This window comes from Petromyzon marinus, chromosome 11 (genome assembly GCF_048934315.1).
Source record: "Petromyzon marinus isolate PM22_M1 ecotype Great Lakes invasive population chromosome 11, UKy_Petmar_22M1.pri1.0, whole genome shotgun sequence".
Lineage (NCBI taxonomy): Eukaryota > Metazoa > Chordata > Hyperoartia > Petromyzontiformes > Petromyzontidae > Petromyzon > Petromyzon marinus.
In genome coordinates this window covers 12,132,376-12,151,964 of record NC_133677.1, presented here as the reverse complement: position 1 = coordinate 12,151,964, position 19,589 = coordinate 12,132,376, and the positions used below count along the sequence as shown (strand labels likewise).

General features: G+C 46.9%; 1 protein-coding gene across 4 annotated transcripts in view; it reads left to right on the top strand.

Moving 5' to 3' along the window:
• LOC116941209 (dihydropyrimidinase-related protein 2-like) overlaps positions 1-18,833 on the top strand; it is a 54,903-nt gene extending 36,070 nt beyond the window's left edge. For 3 of the 4 annotated variants that reach the window (XM_032952009.2, XM_032952010.2, XM_032952013.2), the window contains 7 exons: positions 1,343-1,463; positions 3,957-4,113; positions 7,159-7,300; positions 8,649-8,819; positions 10,017-10,196; positions 10,978-11,164; positions 14,747-18,833. In XM_032952009.2, the coding sequence (XP_032807900.1) occupies positions 1,343-1,463; positions 3,957-4,113; positions 7,159-7,300; positions 8,649-8,819; positions 10,017-10,196; positions 10,978-11,164; positions 14,747-14,838 (1,050 nt within the window). In that variant the 3' untranslated portion in view covers positions 14,839-18,833. The remainder of the gene's footprint in view (positions 1-1,342; positions 1,464-3,956; positions 4,114-7,158; positions 7,301-8,648; positions 8,820-10,016; positions 10,197-10,977; positions 11,165-14,746) is intronic. The other variant, XM_032952011.2, reaches the window with a different exon arrangement.
• The last annotated feature ends 756 nt before the right edge of the window (positions 18,834-19,589 follow it).

Here is a 19,589-nt window from a genome sequence, read left to right as displayed (position 1 = left end):
TAATTGTAGCATGAGTAAAAGTAGTTATGTTAGCTTTTATAGTAACAGGAGTAATGCGAGTGGCATCAGTTGTACTATTCACACCGCTACCACCATAGTCTCGCCCATAACCAATGCAATGAATCGTCAAGATTTGGTGTTATGGTTCGCATACCCCTTATCAATGCCCTACCTTATTACAGACCAATTCAGACCTTATTGGTCACCCCGTGCCCTTTTAAATCCCATCACAAGGGAGAAACACAAACAATTATACAAAAACAATTGCCCTACTGAAACGGCTGTGTGCCGTATGGACCTGTAAACTAAATTTCCCTGTACAACAATACGGGGTATAAACCGTGTGGGTTGTCAGGTATGGGTTCGATAATTATCTAATCTTTTTGTCTAATTTGGACAATCTGATTTGTATCGTCTTTTTATTATGTTCTAATATATTAGAGGTATGCAATGTATATAGGGAATGGGTTTCAGATTTAGTTTTTTTGAAGCACTATTTTATATCTCTTATTGGATTTTTGGATCCTTTTACATGGTGTAGTTATTGAACGTATCTTCACGCTATCAAAGGTGACATCTCCACAGGGCAACCGCTTTTGGTAGGAAATGAAGGAAGTGATGTCATATAAGTGATGTCACACTTTCAGATCAAACTGAAACTTTTTTTCACGTCATCCAATTTTAATATTTTATTTTATTTCACCCGAAAATCGAAAACACATCCCAAAAATGTGTTTCACCTTCTTTGTTCTGTCGTGTTCATTCCATTGGCCCAAAGACAACATCAGCATATGTTTAACATAGCCCTTAAATCATTTATTGTCGGACGTAATCTTAGGCTTGTATCATGATGGTAATAATTCAGCATAATCGATGAATCGACGATGCTAAATGTGTAATTATATTATTACAGTAGCTACATGTGTATATACAGCCCATTAAATCCACTACAGGATGAAGGACTCCCCACACCGTGCCGGTCGTGGGAGTTGTTTGACCATACTTGACCACTCTGGTCAGTGCGGCTCGGTGAAGGCGGGAAGCACAGATGGAGGGGCATAGAAGTGCTGCACTGTCCTCCGCTGCCCATCGTGTCGTACACAATTGGAACGCATTCGTATCCGCGGCTCAATTTGTGACATCTAACAGCAGTCGCCTTCGATTAGCACGTTTTGGCTCCGTACTGTGCGAAAGAAGTTCAACATAGTATACACACATCCTATCAGCATCTCTTCGATCAGCAGTCCCCATCAGTGGCTCTCTGTGCGTGTGTGGCCCCATCGGTAGCCGGAGAAGTTGTGTTGATGCCGGTTGCTGGGTGCGGTTCACGTATTCTGCGCAGGTTGAGGCGGAGGCGGTGAACCGGGCCATCACCATTGGCAACCAAACCAACTGCCCCCTCTACATTACCAAGGTCATGAGCCGCAGCGCAGCCGATGTAATCGCCCTGTCCAGGAAGAAGGGTAAGATCATCTACGTCGTCGTCGTCGTCATCACCTGAACATTCCTTTGTTGTAAATAGATTACTTGTACGTCCGCACGGCCATTTTGTCAGTCCACTGGTGGATGAGGGCCTCGCCACGGCTTGCGGGTCATGCGAGTTATTTCACCACACTTCACCAGGCTGGTCAGTGCCGGATGGTGTAGGCGGAGAGCCGGTACCTGGTGGGAAGTCATCAGCTGCCCACCAGCTAGGCCTGCGACCAAATCACCGTGAATGCACCCGATCTCACCTGATCTCACAAGCTAAGCGGGACTGAGCCCGAACAGTCCTTGGATGTGTGACCACCACCTCAGGTGTTATAGGCTGCGAGGGCAGTATATTGCGATCAAAATATTTTTCATAATATAGGTTTTTGGGTTAGATCGCGTTATTTATGTGTCGCAACCCTCCACCACCCGACACGGCCAATCAGCACAAACTGTAAATGTTGTGGATTCACTCTTCAACACACCGGTGGGCTAAAGTAGTGAACTATTTGTCTTTTGTCAACGTGACACTTTTTTTGCTGATTGGCCGTGTCGGGTGGTGGAGGGTTACGACACATTTATAAATAACGCGATCTAACCCAAAAACCTTTATTATGAATAATATTGGTCGTGAAAGCCTACGTGTTAAACAAAATATTTTTCATCGGGTATTGTAAAGTATAATTGTTTTTATAACTTTTACCTCATTTTCAACTTCCAATGTGGGGTGACCCAATTTTTTTCTTCTCACCAAAGACATTTTTTATTTCCCTGTGCGTATGTAAGTGCTGTCTGAGCAATATCTGAACCAGACCTGGCCAACTTATACTGATTAATTATTGGTCAAACAGCCTTTATGATTCGCTTGGTATGGGGATGGGAATGATAAACCATTGTGAATAATGTTTTAATCAATGCGTTTAATTCCGTGTGATAGATGTTATATATATGAGTTCAGCCTAATTATTATTCCAAAATCAGATAAAGCAGTTAGTGATGATTGAGTCGAGTGATGTTTTACAGTGAAATTAAATACTATCTGAAACCTGTAGTTTATTGGTCACATGTGCTGTACAATACATCAATAATGAAGCCCTTTTATATTTACACAGAGCATATCTCTTAAGCTATGGTTAAGATTTTTACGAGAACACTCTCCTGTTGTATCCAATGGTGCAGCTATTAGTCATGCATTTATGTGTAGCACATGGCCATTTGGCCATGAGACTAACACAATTAAGTGCCCTTGTGGGCCAGTAATGAGATCCTGGATACTTAAATATGATTGTAAATCTGCTCGCAAGCCGTCAGTGCTCGATAGTGAGTTGGCTTTGGGCTGGACATGTGGCTAGCAGGGATGAGGGCCAATAAATCAAGGATGGCGATAGAATGGCAACCAAGGAATGGAATGCTGTCTGAGGGCACCCCCCACCAGGGAGATGGAGCGATGAAGTCGGCTCGTTTGGATGCGCTTGGTGGATTATTACATCGCAGGATTATTACATCGCAGGATTATTACATCGCGCGATTATTACATCGCAGGATTATTACATCGCAGGATTATTACATCGCAGGATTATTACATCGCAGGATTATTACATCGCAGGATTATTACATCGCAGGATCGTGAGACAACAGCTTGGAGAGGATTGATCTTGGCTGCTGCTAATGATGATGTAAGTGCTGCGAGCCCAATATCCACTTTAATTAAATCTACATTGAAAACTCATTTCTTTAGAACTTGCTTTTTGTGTTTGGTTTTGTTGTCCTTCCCCGCACCTCCGATTAGAACGGTTGGCTACGTACAGTGCGGAAGAAGTTCAACACGCATACATTTCATGGCTCTCTTAGCGATTGAGGTGCCACCTTAACAACTTCCGACCTTTTCTTGCATAAGGTCCTAGAGAGGTTAATATTACTGGTAGGAACCTCCTGGTTACACCACCAGCCCACAGGGGATTATTGTGTCCGTCCGTCCGTCGTGCATCCAAAAATCGGAGGGGTGGGGCTGGGTGGAGAGGGGAGGGTGGGGAGGGGCTGGGTGGGGAGGGGAGGGTGGGTAGGGAGGGGCTGGGTGGGGAGGGTGGGGAGGGGTTGGGTGGGGAGGGGAGGGTGGGGAGGGGCTGGGTGGGGAGGGTGGGGCTGGGTGGGGGGTGGGAGGGGTGGGGCTGGGTGGGGAGGGGCTGGTCACCCCGTGGTGCCCTTATAAAACTCAACGTTTAACCTACTCACGCCGGCTTGTGCCCGCCCTCACAGTCGGGCATATTGTGCGGAATACACCACCACGTGGTGCCGCCATTGTTGACCCTGGCCATTGACCGAGCCAACCCCAACGTTCCTACCAGCTCCCTCCCTCCGCAGGAGAATGTGTTCTCTGACCTCTCGCTCGTTCGCTCGGCCACCCATCGTTGTCACCGTCATCACCAGCGCGGCCTCCCGGGTATCGCGTTGATCGATGATGACGTCCCCGGCTCGTCCCCCGGCAGGCACGGTGGTGTACGGCGAGCCCATCACGGCCAGCCTGGGCACAGAGGGCTCGCACTACTGGAGCAAGAACTGGGCCAAGGCGGCGGCGTTCGTCACGTCGCCACCCATCAGCCCCGACCCCTCCACGCCCGAGTACCTCAACTCCATGCTCGCATGGTGAGGCGCTCCTTTGCGTGAGGCAATTGAAGGGCATGAACAAATTCAGTGTTAATGATAGTTCTATATTATACATAATAGATGGGGGTGGGGGGGGGGGGGATTTTAGGTTTGATCGCGTAAATATAAACGTGTTGTTAAACTTTACACGGCCAATTGGTAAAGTTTGTCACGTAAAAAAAAAAGGTGTCAATTCGTTACTAGTACAGCACACCGGTGTGTTAGAGAGTAAACCCACAAGATTTACAATTCAATGTTACTGGTAGGAAACGTAGTGGACTGGAAGCCCAACCGGGATTATCACAGGAGGCAGGGGATTAATTGTGTATGTCTGTGGATGTCTGTTCACGTGTATCCGGACACCCGGATATATAACAAATGCGCTCCTAGTGGGCATCACTGGTAAGAAACGTAGTGGACTGGAAGCCCAACCGGGATTATCACAGGAGGCAGGGGATTAATTGTGTATGTCTGGATGTCTGTCCACGTGTATCCGGACACCTGGATAAAATGGGAGGAGTGGGGCTGGGTGGAGAGGGGAGGGTGGGGAGGGGCTGGGTGGGGAGGGTGGAGAGGGGCTGGGTGGGGAGGGTGGGGAGGGGCTGGGTGAGGAGGGTGGGGCTGGGTGGGGGGTAGGAGGGGTGGGGCTGGGTGGGGAGGGGCTGGTCACCCCGTGGTGCCCTTATAAAACTCAACGTTTAACCTACTCAAGCTGGCTTGTGTCCGCCCTCACAGTCCGGCAAATTTGTGGAATACACCACGTGGTACCGCCATTGTTGACCCTGGCCATTGACTGAGCAACCCAACGTTCCTACCAGCTCCCTCCGCAGGAATGTGTTAATGTGCCATTGTATTGAGGGACTACTACTCTGTGTTATCTTGGTGTGGTCTGGGACTGTTTTTGTTGTTGCCTTGCCCAAGCTTGATAAACCTTTATTATGAATAATGAATGTATTTATTTACATTTAGTAACTTGCTTACCATTTTCTCTATTTTGCACTGCTGCCGTGATTGTGTACTGTATCGTGTTTGTGTGTACTGTATCGTGTTTGTGTGTACTGTATCGTGTTTGTGTGTACTGTATCGTGTTTGTGTGTACTGTATCGTGTTTGTGTGTACTGTATCGTGTTTGTGTGTACTGTATCGTGTTTGTGTGTACTGTATCGTGTTTGTGTGTACTGTATCGTGTTTGTGTGTACTGTATCGTGTTTGTGTGTACTGTATCGTGTTTGTGTGTACTGTATCGTGTTTGTGTACTGTATCGTGTTTGTGTGTACTGTATCGTGTTTGTGTGTACTGTATCGTGTTTGTGTGTACTGTATCGTGTTTGTGTGTACTGTATCGTGTTTGTGTGTACTGTATCGTGTTTGTGTACTGTATCGTGTTTGTGTGTACTGTATCGTGTTTGTGTGTACTGTATCGTGTTTGTGTGTACTGTATCGTGTTTGTGTGTACTGTATCGTGTTTGTGTGTACTGTATCGTGTTTGTGTGTACTGTATCGTGTTTGTGTGTACTGTATCGTGTTTGTGTACTGTATCGTGTTTGTGTGTACTGTATCGTGTTTGTGTGTACTGTATCGTGTTTGTGTGTACTGTATCGTGTTTGTGTGTACTGTATCGTGTTTGTGTGTACTGTATCGTGTTTGTGTGTACTGTATCGTGTTTGTGCGTACTGTATCGTGTTTGTGTGTACTGTATCGTGTTTGTGCGTACTGTATCGTGTTTGTGTGTACTGTATCGTGTTTGTGTGTACTGTATCGTGTTTGTGTGTACTGTATCGTGTTTGTGTGTACTGTATCGTGTTTGTGTGTACTGTATCGTGTTTGTGTGTACTGTATCGTGTTTGTGTGTACTGTATCGTGTTTGTGTGTACTGTATCGTGTTTGTGTGTACTGTATCGTGTTTGTGTGTACTGTATCGTGTTTGTGTGTACTGTATCGTGTTTGTGTGTACTGTATCGTGTTTGTGTGTACTGTATCGTGTTTGTGTGTACTGTATCGTGAACGTGCTCTTTGACGGCGGAGGCATAGTGCAGTATTCCTGAGGCAGAAGAGGCTCACTGCTTCTCCAGACTGATTCACTGGAAAGAGCCGTTCTGAGGTTGTGTGTACACGCCCACTGAGGCGTGTGTACACGCCCACTGAGGTGTGTGTACACGCCCACTGAGGTGTGTGTACACGCCCGCTGAGGTGTGTGTACACGCCCGCTGAGGTGTGTGTACACGCCCACTGAGGCGTGTGTACACGCCCGCTGAGGCGTGTGTACACGCCCGCTGAGGCGTGTGTACACGCCCACTGAGGTGTGTGTACACGCCCGCTGTGTACACGCCCGCTGAGGTGTGTGTACACGCCCGCTGAGGTGTGTGTACACGCCCGCTGAGGTGTGTGTACACGCCCACTGAGGCGTGTGTACACGCCCGCTGAGGCGTGTGTACACGCCCGCTGAGGCGTGTGTACACGCCCGCTGAGGCGTGTGTACACGCCCGCTGAGGTGTGTGTACACGCCCGCTGAGGTGTGTGTACACGCTCACCAGGGTGTGTACACTCGGGGTGTAAGGGTGCATCGATTCATTTAATGATGTTGATTGCTCAGGCTAAGACACATGCAAATTGAATCGCGTGTGTAAGATATGATTATGCTACATTTAGGGGAATTAAACGAATAAAACATGCGCAAACGAGACCGAGCACAAAAGAAGAAACAGTCCAATCACGCCTATCAGGTCAGCACAAGAAAGTATTGATACTGAATCATGACAAGTCATCGGATCACCCGGTGGGGTAGTGGTGGATTTGGTATACCACGAGTGTGCATTAAGAGTTGTAACAATTACAAAGTGTACATTTCATAGAGGCAGACAGATGGAGGCAACAATACAGAGCTAGGCAGAGACAAGGAGTGTACGTTGATTTAAGATTCCATGCATCCCCATTTGTGTCCGTGCAGTAAAGACGTAAACCGGCTCTCTCTCTCTCTCTCTCCCTGCCCTTCCTCTCTACCCTGCGCCATTATAACCACCATAATCATTCACCATCATCGCATCAGCGGGGACCTGCACGTGACGGGCAGCGCTCACTGCACGTTCAGCACCGCGCAGAAGGCTCTGGGCAAGGACGACTTCACGCTCATCCCCGAGGGCACCAACGGCATCGAGGAGCGCATGAGCATCGTGTGGGACAAGGGCGTGGTGCGGTCCCTGAACAACGCGGCACAAGCGCTCGCTCGCGCGCACACACACACACTCACCGCTCGGCGTTAACGCCAAACGCCAGCCACGCACCTCCGATTAGCGCGGTTTGACTATGTACGGTGCGAAAGAAGTTCAACATTAAACCATTTCTAAACATTTTGTTTAACAAAGTGAGGCCAAACTGAGCGATGCAGCTCTTTTTCAGAAGCGACCTGGCCCGCAAATGGCTCACGTGGAAATTTCTAGCAAACAAATACACGTCGATTCTAAATGTGGAGAGAAAATCCAGAAGCCCTGGATAAAAACCCACCCGACCACGGGGAGGACATGCATACACGCTTACAGCCCTGTGCGGAGGTATAGGCCGGAGAAAGTGCTTGTGGAGAGAAGCTCATGAGCCCTCTACGTCGAATGTTTTTGGTTAGTACCGTGTGTCGTTTGGCATTGCTTTTTAAGCAACTGAATCATAGAACTGAATTTGATGATGACAGCCGTCTCGCAGCATGCCTTGTTAACTTGAACTTTAACCGTCACTGCTAAGGTCTTCGCTTTGGATTCCAAACCTATCATTTCGATGACCTCCGAGTTTGAGTCGCAAGACTCAAAGCAGTTCTGTGATATCATCTAGAACAGTTTTTTTTTTTCCTGGGAACCTACTGCGGTTTCAATGTTACCTTCTCGTAGAGGAAGCTTTGATTAAGGCACCGCTATCACAACCCATTTATCAAATAATGGGCATGCATTACTTGTACTGTAAAGCTCTAGTCAGACTTTAATTCTCTCCCTAGACTGGAGCTGTGGGCTACTGCTACTTCACTGTTAACTCGGAACATGTCATAGGAAGAAGAATCTCTCACAATAGCAGAAGATGCAAATAACTACATTTAAATGCATTGTCTTGAGTGGTATATTACTACGGCACTTTTTAATGTCCGTTGAAGACTTAAACATTCCCCATTATTGCTACCTCAAAAGGAGGACGATCCTGGGAAAACTAGGAGAGGTGGCAACCCTGTAGCCAACATGAAATAAGGCATTGTCATAGGAAGTAAATTCTGCTGGCCGCTTGGTATTTTGGATCTTCTCCTGGGCCCTATTTGAACCTGGGCCAAGCAATTGCACCTCCAGTGAGCACGATTGACTACGTACAGTGCGAAATCATTTCAACATACATACATCCTACCAGCAGCTCTGATTGTGGTTCTATCAGCAGCCCCATCAGTGGCTCTGCGTGTGGCCCCACATCGGTAGCCGGAGCAGTTGTGTTGATGCCGGTTGCTTGGTGCGGTTCACGTTGACGGCTCACGAGCATCGCCGCACGTTCCCCTGCGTCCTGTCGCCCCAGGCCACCGGGAAGATGGACGAAAACCAGTTCGTCGCAGTGACCAGCACCAACGCAGCCAAAGTGTTTAACCTGTACCCCCGCAAGGGGCGCATCGCAGTGGGCTCCGATGCAGACCTCATCATATGGGACCCGGACGTGGTGAAGACCATCTCTGCCAAGACTCACCACCAGGTGAAGCCGCGCGTCCAAATGCTCGCTCCCGTCGTCGTCGTAGTCACGGTTTTGCAAGAATTCGATTTTTATTCAGAATCGGGTTAAGGCATCACCCCGCCTAAATGAGCGAGGGGAGGTGTTCATCCGTGTTGTTGGGACAGCAGCAAGAGTGTTCCATCTGTCATGCCATCGTAGTGGCCGGTCTCATCACAGGACAATTGATGATGAGTTTGCATGAAGTGGTGCAAGCTTGGTTGGCGCTGGAGGGTCAGATGGGCAGAGTTGACCAACTTTGGAATGCATTACTTTTGATTTCAGCAATCTCGTTTGGATGGATTGTTTTTTTTAATGGTAATTATACAAACTGCAAAGGTAAAGTTGAACAGTAGTGCAGTATGGCAGGCATCCCTGTGCTCTCGGGAGCTATGGTTGATGCTCAGCCATCTTGAGGGTCTGGAGCCGAAATTTCCTATTCCACGATCCTATAATGAGATCCAGCCCCTCGTTCATTTTTGACCACCACTCTCTTCTCACTCAGTGTGCAAACTTGCCTTGAGAGGAGTGGTAATTTTAGCAGCCCCAGTGGGATGATGATCACGGTGATAGACGGAACCAATGTTCACTGCAGTTTTGTCTCACTGCGCTATGATCGCGAGTCAAACAAATTATCCATCTGTTAACTGCTTCTGTATGCAGTCGTGACATCAGGGAATGTAATGCACAACATACCTACTTCCGGAGTAATTTCCAAAGGCCTCTTTTTACCCAAAAGGAGGTCATTATTTCTCTTTCAAGAGTAGATATTGTGCAGTCATAACTCATTTTATACTAGGCCCGGGACAGATTTGAAACCAAAAGCTTGAGAATCTGGATTATGATGTCAATCATCATTCATTGCCTTTATTCACAGTGATGGTGGCTCAGAGCCCAAGCACGGGAATTAGCAATAACCTCCAGTCACACAGCAGCAAGCGTCTTTGTAGAGCAACTAACTACAACCACATGTACATCATGGGAACAAAGGACGAGTATATATTAACATGGACACTACATTGGTGTTTTTTTTTGTTACTACAAGAAGAGACGATTGTAGGGGGGAAAACGACGTGCGCCTTGAGCCTGGACTTGAGCCTGGGGCCTCCCGTCGTCTCGTTTTGAGCGCTCGTTGGTCCCAGCACTGACGCCCAACGCGTGCACGCGCGTCCCCATTCGCAGGCGGTGGAGTACAACATCTTCGAGGGCATGGAGGTGCGGGGAGTTCCGCTGGCCGTCATCAGCCAGGGCAAGATCGTGATGGAGGACGGCACGCTGCACGCCATGCAGGGCGTTGGCCGCTTCGTGCCGCGGAAGGCGTTCCCCGAGCAGGTGTACAAGCGCATCAAGGCGCGCAGCCAGGTGCGTGTGCCGCCTCCCTCCCCCAATCCCTCGTTTGCATCGCCGCGTCCCCTCCGTTGCCTACGGTTCGCAAGCACACGCGCTTGCGTGCGGCACGGCGTCCGACGTTTTGTTCCACGCGCCGGGAGCGTTTTCAGGAACGGAATCGGATTGATTAGTGTCAGGGCACCACCCCCCCCCCCCCCACCCCTGCAACTGATCCCGATTGCGTGGGTTGCGGGTTTCAATCACTTTGCAGGGCCACTCGGCCCATTGCCCCTCTGTGGGCAATAAACCTGGTGGTTGCCACTCGTGGTTGTGGTCAGAACAGATTGGCATCCGCCACAGTAACGGCACTGACCCTAAAGCGAAACAAGCACCTCCTAGTGCTCGCTACGTCCACGAGTGAGAGTCAGACACTACACCGCTTGGCCGTGCAGCGGCCACCGCAAGGAGCGTAACTCACCATCGCTCGAACTCTGGTCATCCTCGCAGCAGCGGATTTTGGCTGGCCATCGAACAAAGATGGTCACCGCATCGCGCGCTTTCTGGTGTGCTTCTGCGGCCGTCTGGAATGCTCTTCTGATATTATGAAGCCACTGGAGCGATGGTGCACTTTTAAATAATCTAGATTTAAAACTCGTATCATTAGAACTGCTTTTTGCGTTAAATTTTTCGTCCTTCCTTCCGGCACCCCGGAGTAGCACGGTTGGCTGCGTACCGCGCGAAAGAAGCTCAGCGTACGTACGTACACGCCACAACAAGTCCCCACCGACAGACGAACCCTTCTTCCTCTCCGCAGCTTACAGAGCTGCAGGGCGTCCCCCGGGGCCTGTACGACGGCCCCGTACAGGAGGTGACCGTGTCCTCGCGCACAGCCACCCCGGCCGCTTCGGCAAAAACGTCGCCCACTCGACAGACGGCGGCCGCCGCCGCCGCCCAGGCCTCCAACCTGCGCAACCTGCACCAGTCGGGATTCTGTCTCTCTGGTAAGGACATCTACACCAGTTGGGATTCTGTCTCTCTAGTAAGGACATCTACACCAGTCGGGATTCTGTCTCTCTGGTAAGGACATCTACACCAGTAGGGATTCTGTCTCTCTGGTAAGGACATCTACATCAGTTGGGATTCTGTCTCTCTGGTAAGGGCATCTACATCAGTTGGGATTCTGTCTCTCTGGTAAGGACATCTACACCAGTTGGGATTCTGTCTCTCTGGTCAGGGCATCTACACCAGTTGGGATTCTGTCTCTCTGGTAAGGACATCTACATCAGTTGGGATTCTGTCTCTCTGGTAAGGGCATCTACATCAGTTGGGATTCTGTCTCTCTGGTAAGGACATCTACACCAGTTGGGATTCTGTCTCTCTGGTAAGGGCACCTGCACCAGTTGGGATTCTGTCTCTCTGGTAAGGACATCTACACCAGTTGGGATTCTGTCTCTCTGGTCAGGACATCTACATCAGTCGGGATTCTGTCTCTCTAGTAAGGACATCTACTCCAGTTGGGATTCTGTCTCTCTGGTAAGGACATCTACACCAGTTGGGATTCTGTCTCTCTGGTCAGGACATCTACACCAGTTGGGATTCTGTCTCTCTGGTCAGGGCATCTACATCAGTTGGGATTCTGTCTCTCTGGTAAGGGCATCTACACCAGTTGGGATTCTGTCTCTCTGGTAAGGACATCTACACCAGTTGGGATTCTGTCTCTCTGGTCAGGGCACCTGCACCAGTTGGGATTCTGTCTCTCTGGTAAGGGCATCTACACCAGTTGGGATTCTGTCTCTCTGGTCAGGGCATCTACATCAGTTGGGATTCTGTCTCTCTGGTAAGGACATCTACTCCAGTTGGGATTCTGTCTCTCTGGTCAGGGCACCTGCACCAGTTGGGATTCTGTCTCTCTGGTCAGGGCATCTACATCAGTTGGGATTCTGTCTCTCTGGTCAGGGCATCTACATCAGTTGGGATTCTGTCTCTCTGGTAAGGACATCTACATCAGTTGGGATTCTGTCTCTCTGGTCAGGGCATCTACACCAGTTGGGATTCTGTCTCTCTGGTCAGGGCATCTACATCAGTCGGGATTCTGTCTCTCTGGTCAGGGCATCTACATCAGTCGGGATTCTGTCTCTCTGGTAAGGACATCTACACCAGTCGAGATTCTGTCTCTCTGGTCAGGGCATCTACACCAGTCGGGATTCTGTCTCTCTGGTAAGGACATCTACATCAGTCGGGATTCTGTCTCTCTGGTGAGGGCATCTACACCAGTCGAGATTCTGTCTCTCTGGTAAGGGCATCTACATCAGTTGGGATTCTGTCTCTCTGGTAAGGACATCTACACCAGTTGGGATTCTGTCTCTCTGGTCAGGGCACCTGCACCAGCAGGGATTCTGTCTCTCTGGTCAGGGCACCTGCACCAGTCGCACCTGTGCTCAGCCTTCGCTGCCCCCTTGTGACGAAATAGGGTCAGGGTTTTTTGATTTTTTGGTCAGTGATTTAACGTCTGCTTTCGCGATCAATATTTATCAAGATAAAATTTGTTGGGTTTTTAATGGCTAACCATCGGACAAAGACAGCCACTGCATCGCGCGCTTTCAGATGCACTTCTGCAGCTAGCTGGAATGCTCTTCCTTCTAATGTTAGGAAGCCACTGGAACTATGCACTTTTAATCTATATTGAAAGCTAATTTCATAGAACCGTTTTTTTTGTTTAGTTTGTCCTTCTCTGGCACCTCCGATTAGCACGGTTGGCTACGTACTGTGTAAGAAGTTCAACATACATACCTCCAGTCTTGATTTGAAGCTTTCGTGACTGCAGGAATCCATACTCTTTGGTTCTTTCGGTAAAGTCACGTGGGTATAAAATAAAATAAATCACGACGTTTCGGGCGCAACACAAGCATCCATCATCAGGTGGGAAAGTATGGTCTGCTGCTGAGGCAAACTGTTTTAAAAGGTTTGAAACGGGTGTAGCTCAAGGGTCATACCTCCACCCGACACTGCCTGCCGACACAAATATTATGAACGGCAAAGGCATGTTGCCACGTCTGTGTATTTGAGTCCAATTCTTTGTTATCCTGGAGAAATCCGATGAGCTGTTAAACTCTTTGTCACAGATGTCCAGTAGAATGTAAATGGTCAGGGCCAGACTCAAATTTTAAGTCACTGATTTCATCTTCTTTGGTTCTTTCGGTAAAGTCACGTAGAATGAGAATAAAATAATAAATTGATAAAATAAAATAACACAATAAAATTATCACGACGTTTCGGCCACAACACAAGCGGCCTTCATCAGGTGAAGGGACGAGACTGTCTGGAGGACAGCGCTGGAGCGAAAAAGCCACGCTCAGATCGCGATCTTTAAGCTTAAAGTCGCGGCATCTCTTCAGAAAGGTGAGAGAGAAACGTCGTGAGAATTTTAGTGTTATTTTATTTTATCAATTTATTATTTTATTCTCATTCTACGTGACTTTACCGAAAGAACCAAAGAAGATGAATCCTTGCAGTCACGAAAGCTTTAAATCGAAATTTCACTGCTTTCAATGTATGTTTTTCCAGTAATGAGCGACTGGGTGGCACTGTGACAAAGAGAGAGCTTGAGTCACAATCATGATGGTCAAAGTTGAACTCCTGGTCAGGTTTTTTTCTTTCTTCGAGGTCAATAAGACGAGTACCAACCTTGCGGGATGCCAACGGTGCGTGCGCTGGAGGGAAGACCGCCTACCACCATAGGAATGTGTAATTTACACCGTTGGGTTCAGGGCCACCAGTGGTGGTGAGCGCTGATCCATGCAAACCACGTATCATCGGCAGGGGGTGGGGGGAACTGGGCCCCCACTTCTACTGGACATTTGTGAAAAAGAGCTTCATAGCTCATCGGATTTCTCCAGTAAAAATATTGAGATTCACTGCTGACGGCTCAGCTCCCCTAACCAAACTGCCTGCAGCGGTTGCAAGGGGCTGGAGAAAATGCAAAAATTAGGACCATTCAGCGATTGGCGTTACAACATTTCCCCCTACATACTGGACGTGAGAGTTAGAGCGAAATACTCGTCATGTTTATTGATCACATCTCCAACATCATACTCGCGTAAAAGAAAGATAAAGTCAACACAGATTATAATTCACATATCTTTTTTAAAATATATGATCCGTTACTGTATATCACGGGGGATACATAAAACTATTTTTTTCCTGAATCGCAATTTACACGTGTTAAAAAAGTATATATATGTAAATATGTATTTTTTTATTGGGCTCAATTCACCAATGTCTGCTATATATTTGGAGTTAGCATGCTCTCCCCGGGGTCGAGTGGATTTTTCTGCAGGTGCCTCCACATTTAGAATCAACTACATTTAGAGTATTTGGCTGCTATAAATGCCCACGCGATAAGCCACTTCGTTGAGCTATCACGTGTGATAAGTCAGGTCGCTTCTGAAAAAAAGCTACATAGCTCAGTGGGCCTTACCCGGTGAAATATATTTTTTTTAAATGGGTTTAGAACTTTCCCGGTGGCATCTCGTGCTTCTTCTGTTCGCTATAGCTGCGTTTGTGCATGTGCGCATTCATGGCAGGAGCCCAAGTGGATGACAATATGCCGCGTCGCACCGGACACCGTATCGTGGCGCCTCCCGGGGGACGCTCGAACATCACCTCCCTGGGCTAGAGAGAGAGAGAGAGCGGAAGAGACGGCGACCAGAGGCACCGCCACTGCCCAACGCCAAGACCGCCACAAGGGCCGTCAATGCCCTCAACCCAACAAACCCCACCCGCACGCCATTGTGACTCCCATCTCTCAGTTGTCTCGGCACGCCTGGATAGAGTCTGTATCTGCTGCATGAGCAAGGGGGTTGCCTGCCACAAGCTGCTGTGGCTTTTTTTCTTTCTGGCTGTCAGATGCATATTGCAGCCTGGAAGGGCAATTTGATACCGATATTATTATCCTGGAATAATGCGCACGTTGGTTGGGACGATAGCATTATTTAACTAAGCTGGTGCATGGTTCGTCATGTGATCAGATCTTGCATCGCATGCTTTGGAAAATATTTACGTTAATATTACCAACGTTTGGTTATCCCTGGAAATCGTGAAAGTTTTAAGGTCGTATTCACCAATTTTTTGGATCGCACTGCTTCAAGAGTGTGTGGAAGGAAACTGGAGTTTCCAGGGAATCCCTAAATGCACAAGTTCAAATCTCTAAAACTTCTTGCAAATCGTCTGTTGTAAACAGACTGCTCTGCTTATTGCATGTGTAGTGATCCACTCATTGACACCAGGAGTAGGAGGCACTCTATTTATTAACAGCCTTCACAGGGTACAAGGGGTAACTATACTTCAGTCAGGGCAGCTAACAGACTGGCTGACTGACGACGCCGAGAAGGTGAAGACGGTGACGAAGACTCCCAGCAGCCCGTTGGGATTCCACTCCAAGCAACAGCCCCGAACCTTCGCTCGGGGTCTCCTTTTATCCTCCTAGCGTGGCCTTGCTCCGCCCCGGCCTCGCCTCCCTTCTAGAACCTACTCGTGGGTTCCCGGGCTAACCTCACATGCCCCCTCTATCACCTTTGCCCTACAACCCTCTCTGCTTATCACGTGACCTGCTGACAGGGCTGCTGCAACCGCAGATCCCTTTCTCTGCCAGCAATCAGTGCTATGCTCCATAGTGAACCATTCCATGTCACTACACATGCACCTCATGGCACAGAAAGGGAGTGCCTTGCACAAGTTCCATCGTTTTGTTATCCACCAACCCCACCTCCAAGAGGTTAAATTACAGACTTATGCCACCACACCGATTAAGAATTTAAAAAATAAATACAAGTTTTTTTCCCGATGAGTTTTAACACACCGTGCCCTTACCAGGCTGCCCCAGTTTAACACTACTGTCGTCTGAATTGCATTGGCAATGCTTCTCGTTGGGAAACGTGCTTTCGATCACAAATGCAGACTCAATCCAGTTGTGCCGACAGCTTTAGAATTACTAAATGCTCCGCAGGAACGCTAACGGTGGTTGCTCGTATAAAGATAACGATAACAATAATAAAGGATAAAAGTGAGAGTAAGGTCTGATTTCTTTGTCTTGCCATAGATGACCGACTGCTTTGCAGGATATTTCTGACGTAGAAGGGTGAGAAAGTGGTCATGATGATTGCTTCTGTTACACGGGAAGTGTCACGGTGGCGAGATGTTAACTGCCTCGCCTGGTATACAGGAGGTCGTGGGTTCGATCCCGATCCTGACGCCTGCTGCTGTATATTTGGAGTTTGCATGTTCTCCCCGTGGTCACGTGGATTTTTCGCCGGGTCCTCTTGGTTTTTCGCTCCACATTTATAAACACGCGTTTCGAGTATTTGGCTGCTATAAATTTCCACATGAAAGCCACTTCGTGGAACTATCATTTGTGGCCAGGTCGCTTGTGAAAAAGAGCTGCATAGCTCAGTGGGCCTCACCTGGAACAAAACAAATAATTAGTGCATGCGCAGGGCTCAATGAGCAGGAGAAATATTCACCACATTTTGAATTCGAATTTACAGTATTGGTTTTGTACAAGCGGTGAGAAGAAACCGTCTCATTACGTTTGGTTGTGCACTTAATCTAGGTTACATTTCACCTCTTGAGAAATTATAATTGCGTTTTGACCGACGGGTGACGTACCTCACTATCTGCTGGACATCTGTGAAAAAGAGTTTTGTAGCTCATCGGATTAATCTAGTATAGAAAAATATTTTGCTTATCGTGTTAAGGGTGAGTGGGAAAGTGCCGCCCCCTCTAATCGTGTGCACCAGAGGTCACTAAAATGGATCTCAGAGGTAGCTCTGTGATATCCGCTTCCGTGGGCCATTCTCTAACACGGAAGAGTTGCACCACTCCTGCGTGGGTTCCAAACGATGCGGAAAACGCAATCGGAATGCAACCGTGAAAAAAATAATTCACAAATTATTAAAGAGATCAACCGTGCGTGCATGACATGAGAATTCGGTTTGAGTTAACGTGCTGTGTTCTAAGATCAGATCCCATTGTCCTACACTTATAATTTAACCACAGTTTTGTAGCAAATGGGCTTTTATTCGAACGCGTATCCAGCAAGAAGGTTTCCTGTGCCTGAAAAGTAAGGAGTGCTTGACGACGTCTGTTCTTTTTTTTCAAGGCACTTTGGCCAAAACAAAAGCATTGACGTGCAGCAGTCATGATGGGGGATTGTTTTACCATGCTGCACCATACTGCTCAGTGCGGGTTGGTGAAAGCACACTTTGTCTTTGTCGAGTATGTATGTTAAACTTATTTCGTAACCGTACGTAGCCAACCGTGCGGATGGTCGATGCGGTGGGCGAAGGACATCAAAATGAGTTTTCGATTTATATTTCAAAGTGCACATCTCCAGTGACTTCCTAATAATAATATGGAGTGCCTGACTGGCATGGATGTCCCTATACAGGAAAGCTACCTGGGTATAAAGGGCTCATTGGCTTCTCTGTCAAATCAAGGCAGTGTCCCACTGATTTTGAAACATTCATGTTTACACCAGTGCCCCAAACTCTGTGGAACTGGCAAAGGAGTAAAGTGTATCTCTTTAAAAAGGAGTATTTGGGGCAAACTGCTATATTATAACTCTTGTTGATGTATAACTCTAGGTCCTGTGGCCCACCCATGGCTTTACATTCCAACAGTATTATATACATAATACGTTTATATGTAATACTTGTTATTCTAGTATCGATTTCATCGTTTGTTAAAATCATGTTTCAAGATTATTTTCGAACTTTTTTTTGTATTTAAATGTCACATTCAGTAATCTTCATGTTGAGTTCATGTCTGTCACATGATACATTTGCCCATATGCAAATATTCATCACCTATGTGAGCTTGAGCATAAAGTGGACATGTTTTTCGGAGGGTATTTTGTATACACACTGCAAAAGGGAAACAAAAACTTACACTTTATGCTTTGCACCTCGTATTTTGTGCACATCAAATTCTACTCAATGTTCCGCAATTTGAAACTATTCTCGTCGACAAAATTGTCAATTGTACGATCATCATTCCTGTCTCGTTTCACGCCAAAAAAAAATAACCAGTGGTTTGACAGCGTATAACTTTTTTTTTGTCTCATCCTTGTCCATTATGACACGTTCGACATGCAGCCCTTGGGGACCTGTAAATGATTCATCGAACAAAAAATATCTGGCTTCATGCCGTGGGGGTCATGTGTGAACAAGAGGCAAAGGCCACTTCTCAAAACTACTGATGCCCACATGATTTCCCCATGTTTGTTGAAATATAGAGGTTGGCAACTGCAGACAGAAACACCTGAGATTTGAGGTGCCAATTCATCAACCAGCCAATGTTCATATGTTTTTTTTTTCAACAGCTAAAACGCACTGCAGTGCGTTATTGCTGCTGATAAGGATAATTTACAAGATATATAATGTTATGATTAATTTAGACTTAAGGAACCTGCATTTAATTGGCTCCAATTTTAGAACTGTATAGTTTATCGTTAGGAGTATAGGAATTGCAAAGTCCTTACAGATGTCTCTCTTATTTGAAAACACGTTAAAAATCTGTTTAAAATGTTAAGCCAATACTGTATGTTTAAACAAATTGTGATAACCAGCTACATTGTCTCCACATTAAAATAAAATGAAAAAATGTAGGCCTCAATCCAGACTTAGGGTCTGATTTATGTGCGAGTGCAACGAATATTTTCTGCAAACATTTTTGGTGGGAAAATGCCCAAAGCCTTCCTACTGTCTGACTATTTGGCAATTTTCAGTCTATAATTGGCACAAAAGTGGATCACTATTAGTCCTGTACGCCTTAAACATTTGCTGAGGGAGGTGGCACAGATTTCTCAACCTAATGCACAATGTGAGTTCTATTTTGATTTAAAGCTTTCGTGACTGCAGTAATTCATATTCTTAGTTCTTTCGGTAAAGTCAGGTTGAAGGGAAACAACAAAATAATAAAATATATATAAAACAATAAAAAATTCTCACGACGTTTCGACCATAACACAAACGGTCGTCTTATGCAAACCAACACACCTGAAGACGACCGTTTGTGTTATGGTCGAAACGTCGTGAGAATTTTTTTATTGTTTTATATATATTTTATTATTTTGTTGTTTCCCTTCAACGTGACTTTACCGAAAGAACTAAGAATAATGTGAGTTCTGTGCAGGACTCCAGCGTATAAAACACACCAACCACCTCTGCTCAAGCCCAGAAATCAATTTCACACATGTGGCAATGTTTTATGGATGTCGTTTACTTTTTGCATGTGTTCCATCCCCCTTTCCTTTCTCCAAGTTGCATACTTTGTGAAAGCCACTGCTGTTCTATGTGTGCCAGCAGGTAACAGTCATGAAATTTAACACAACTTCAACTTTACACACGGATGCTACATTACAAGTACCTC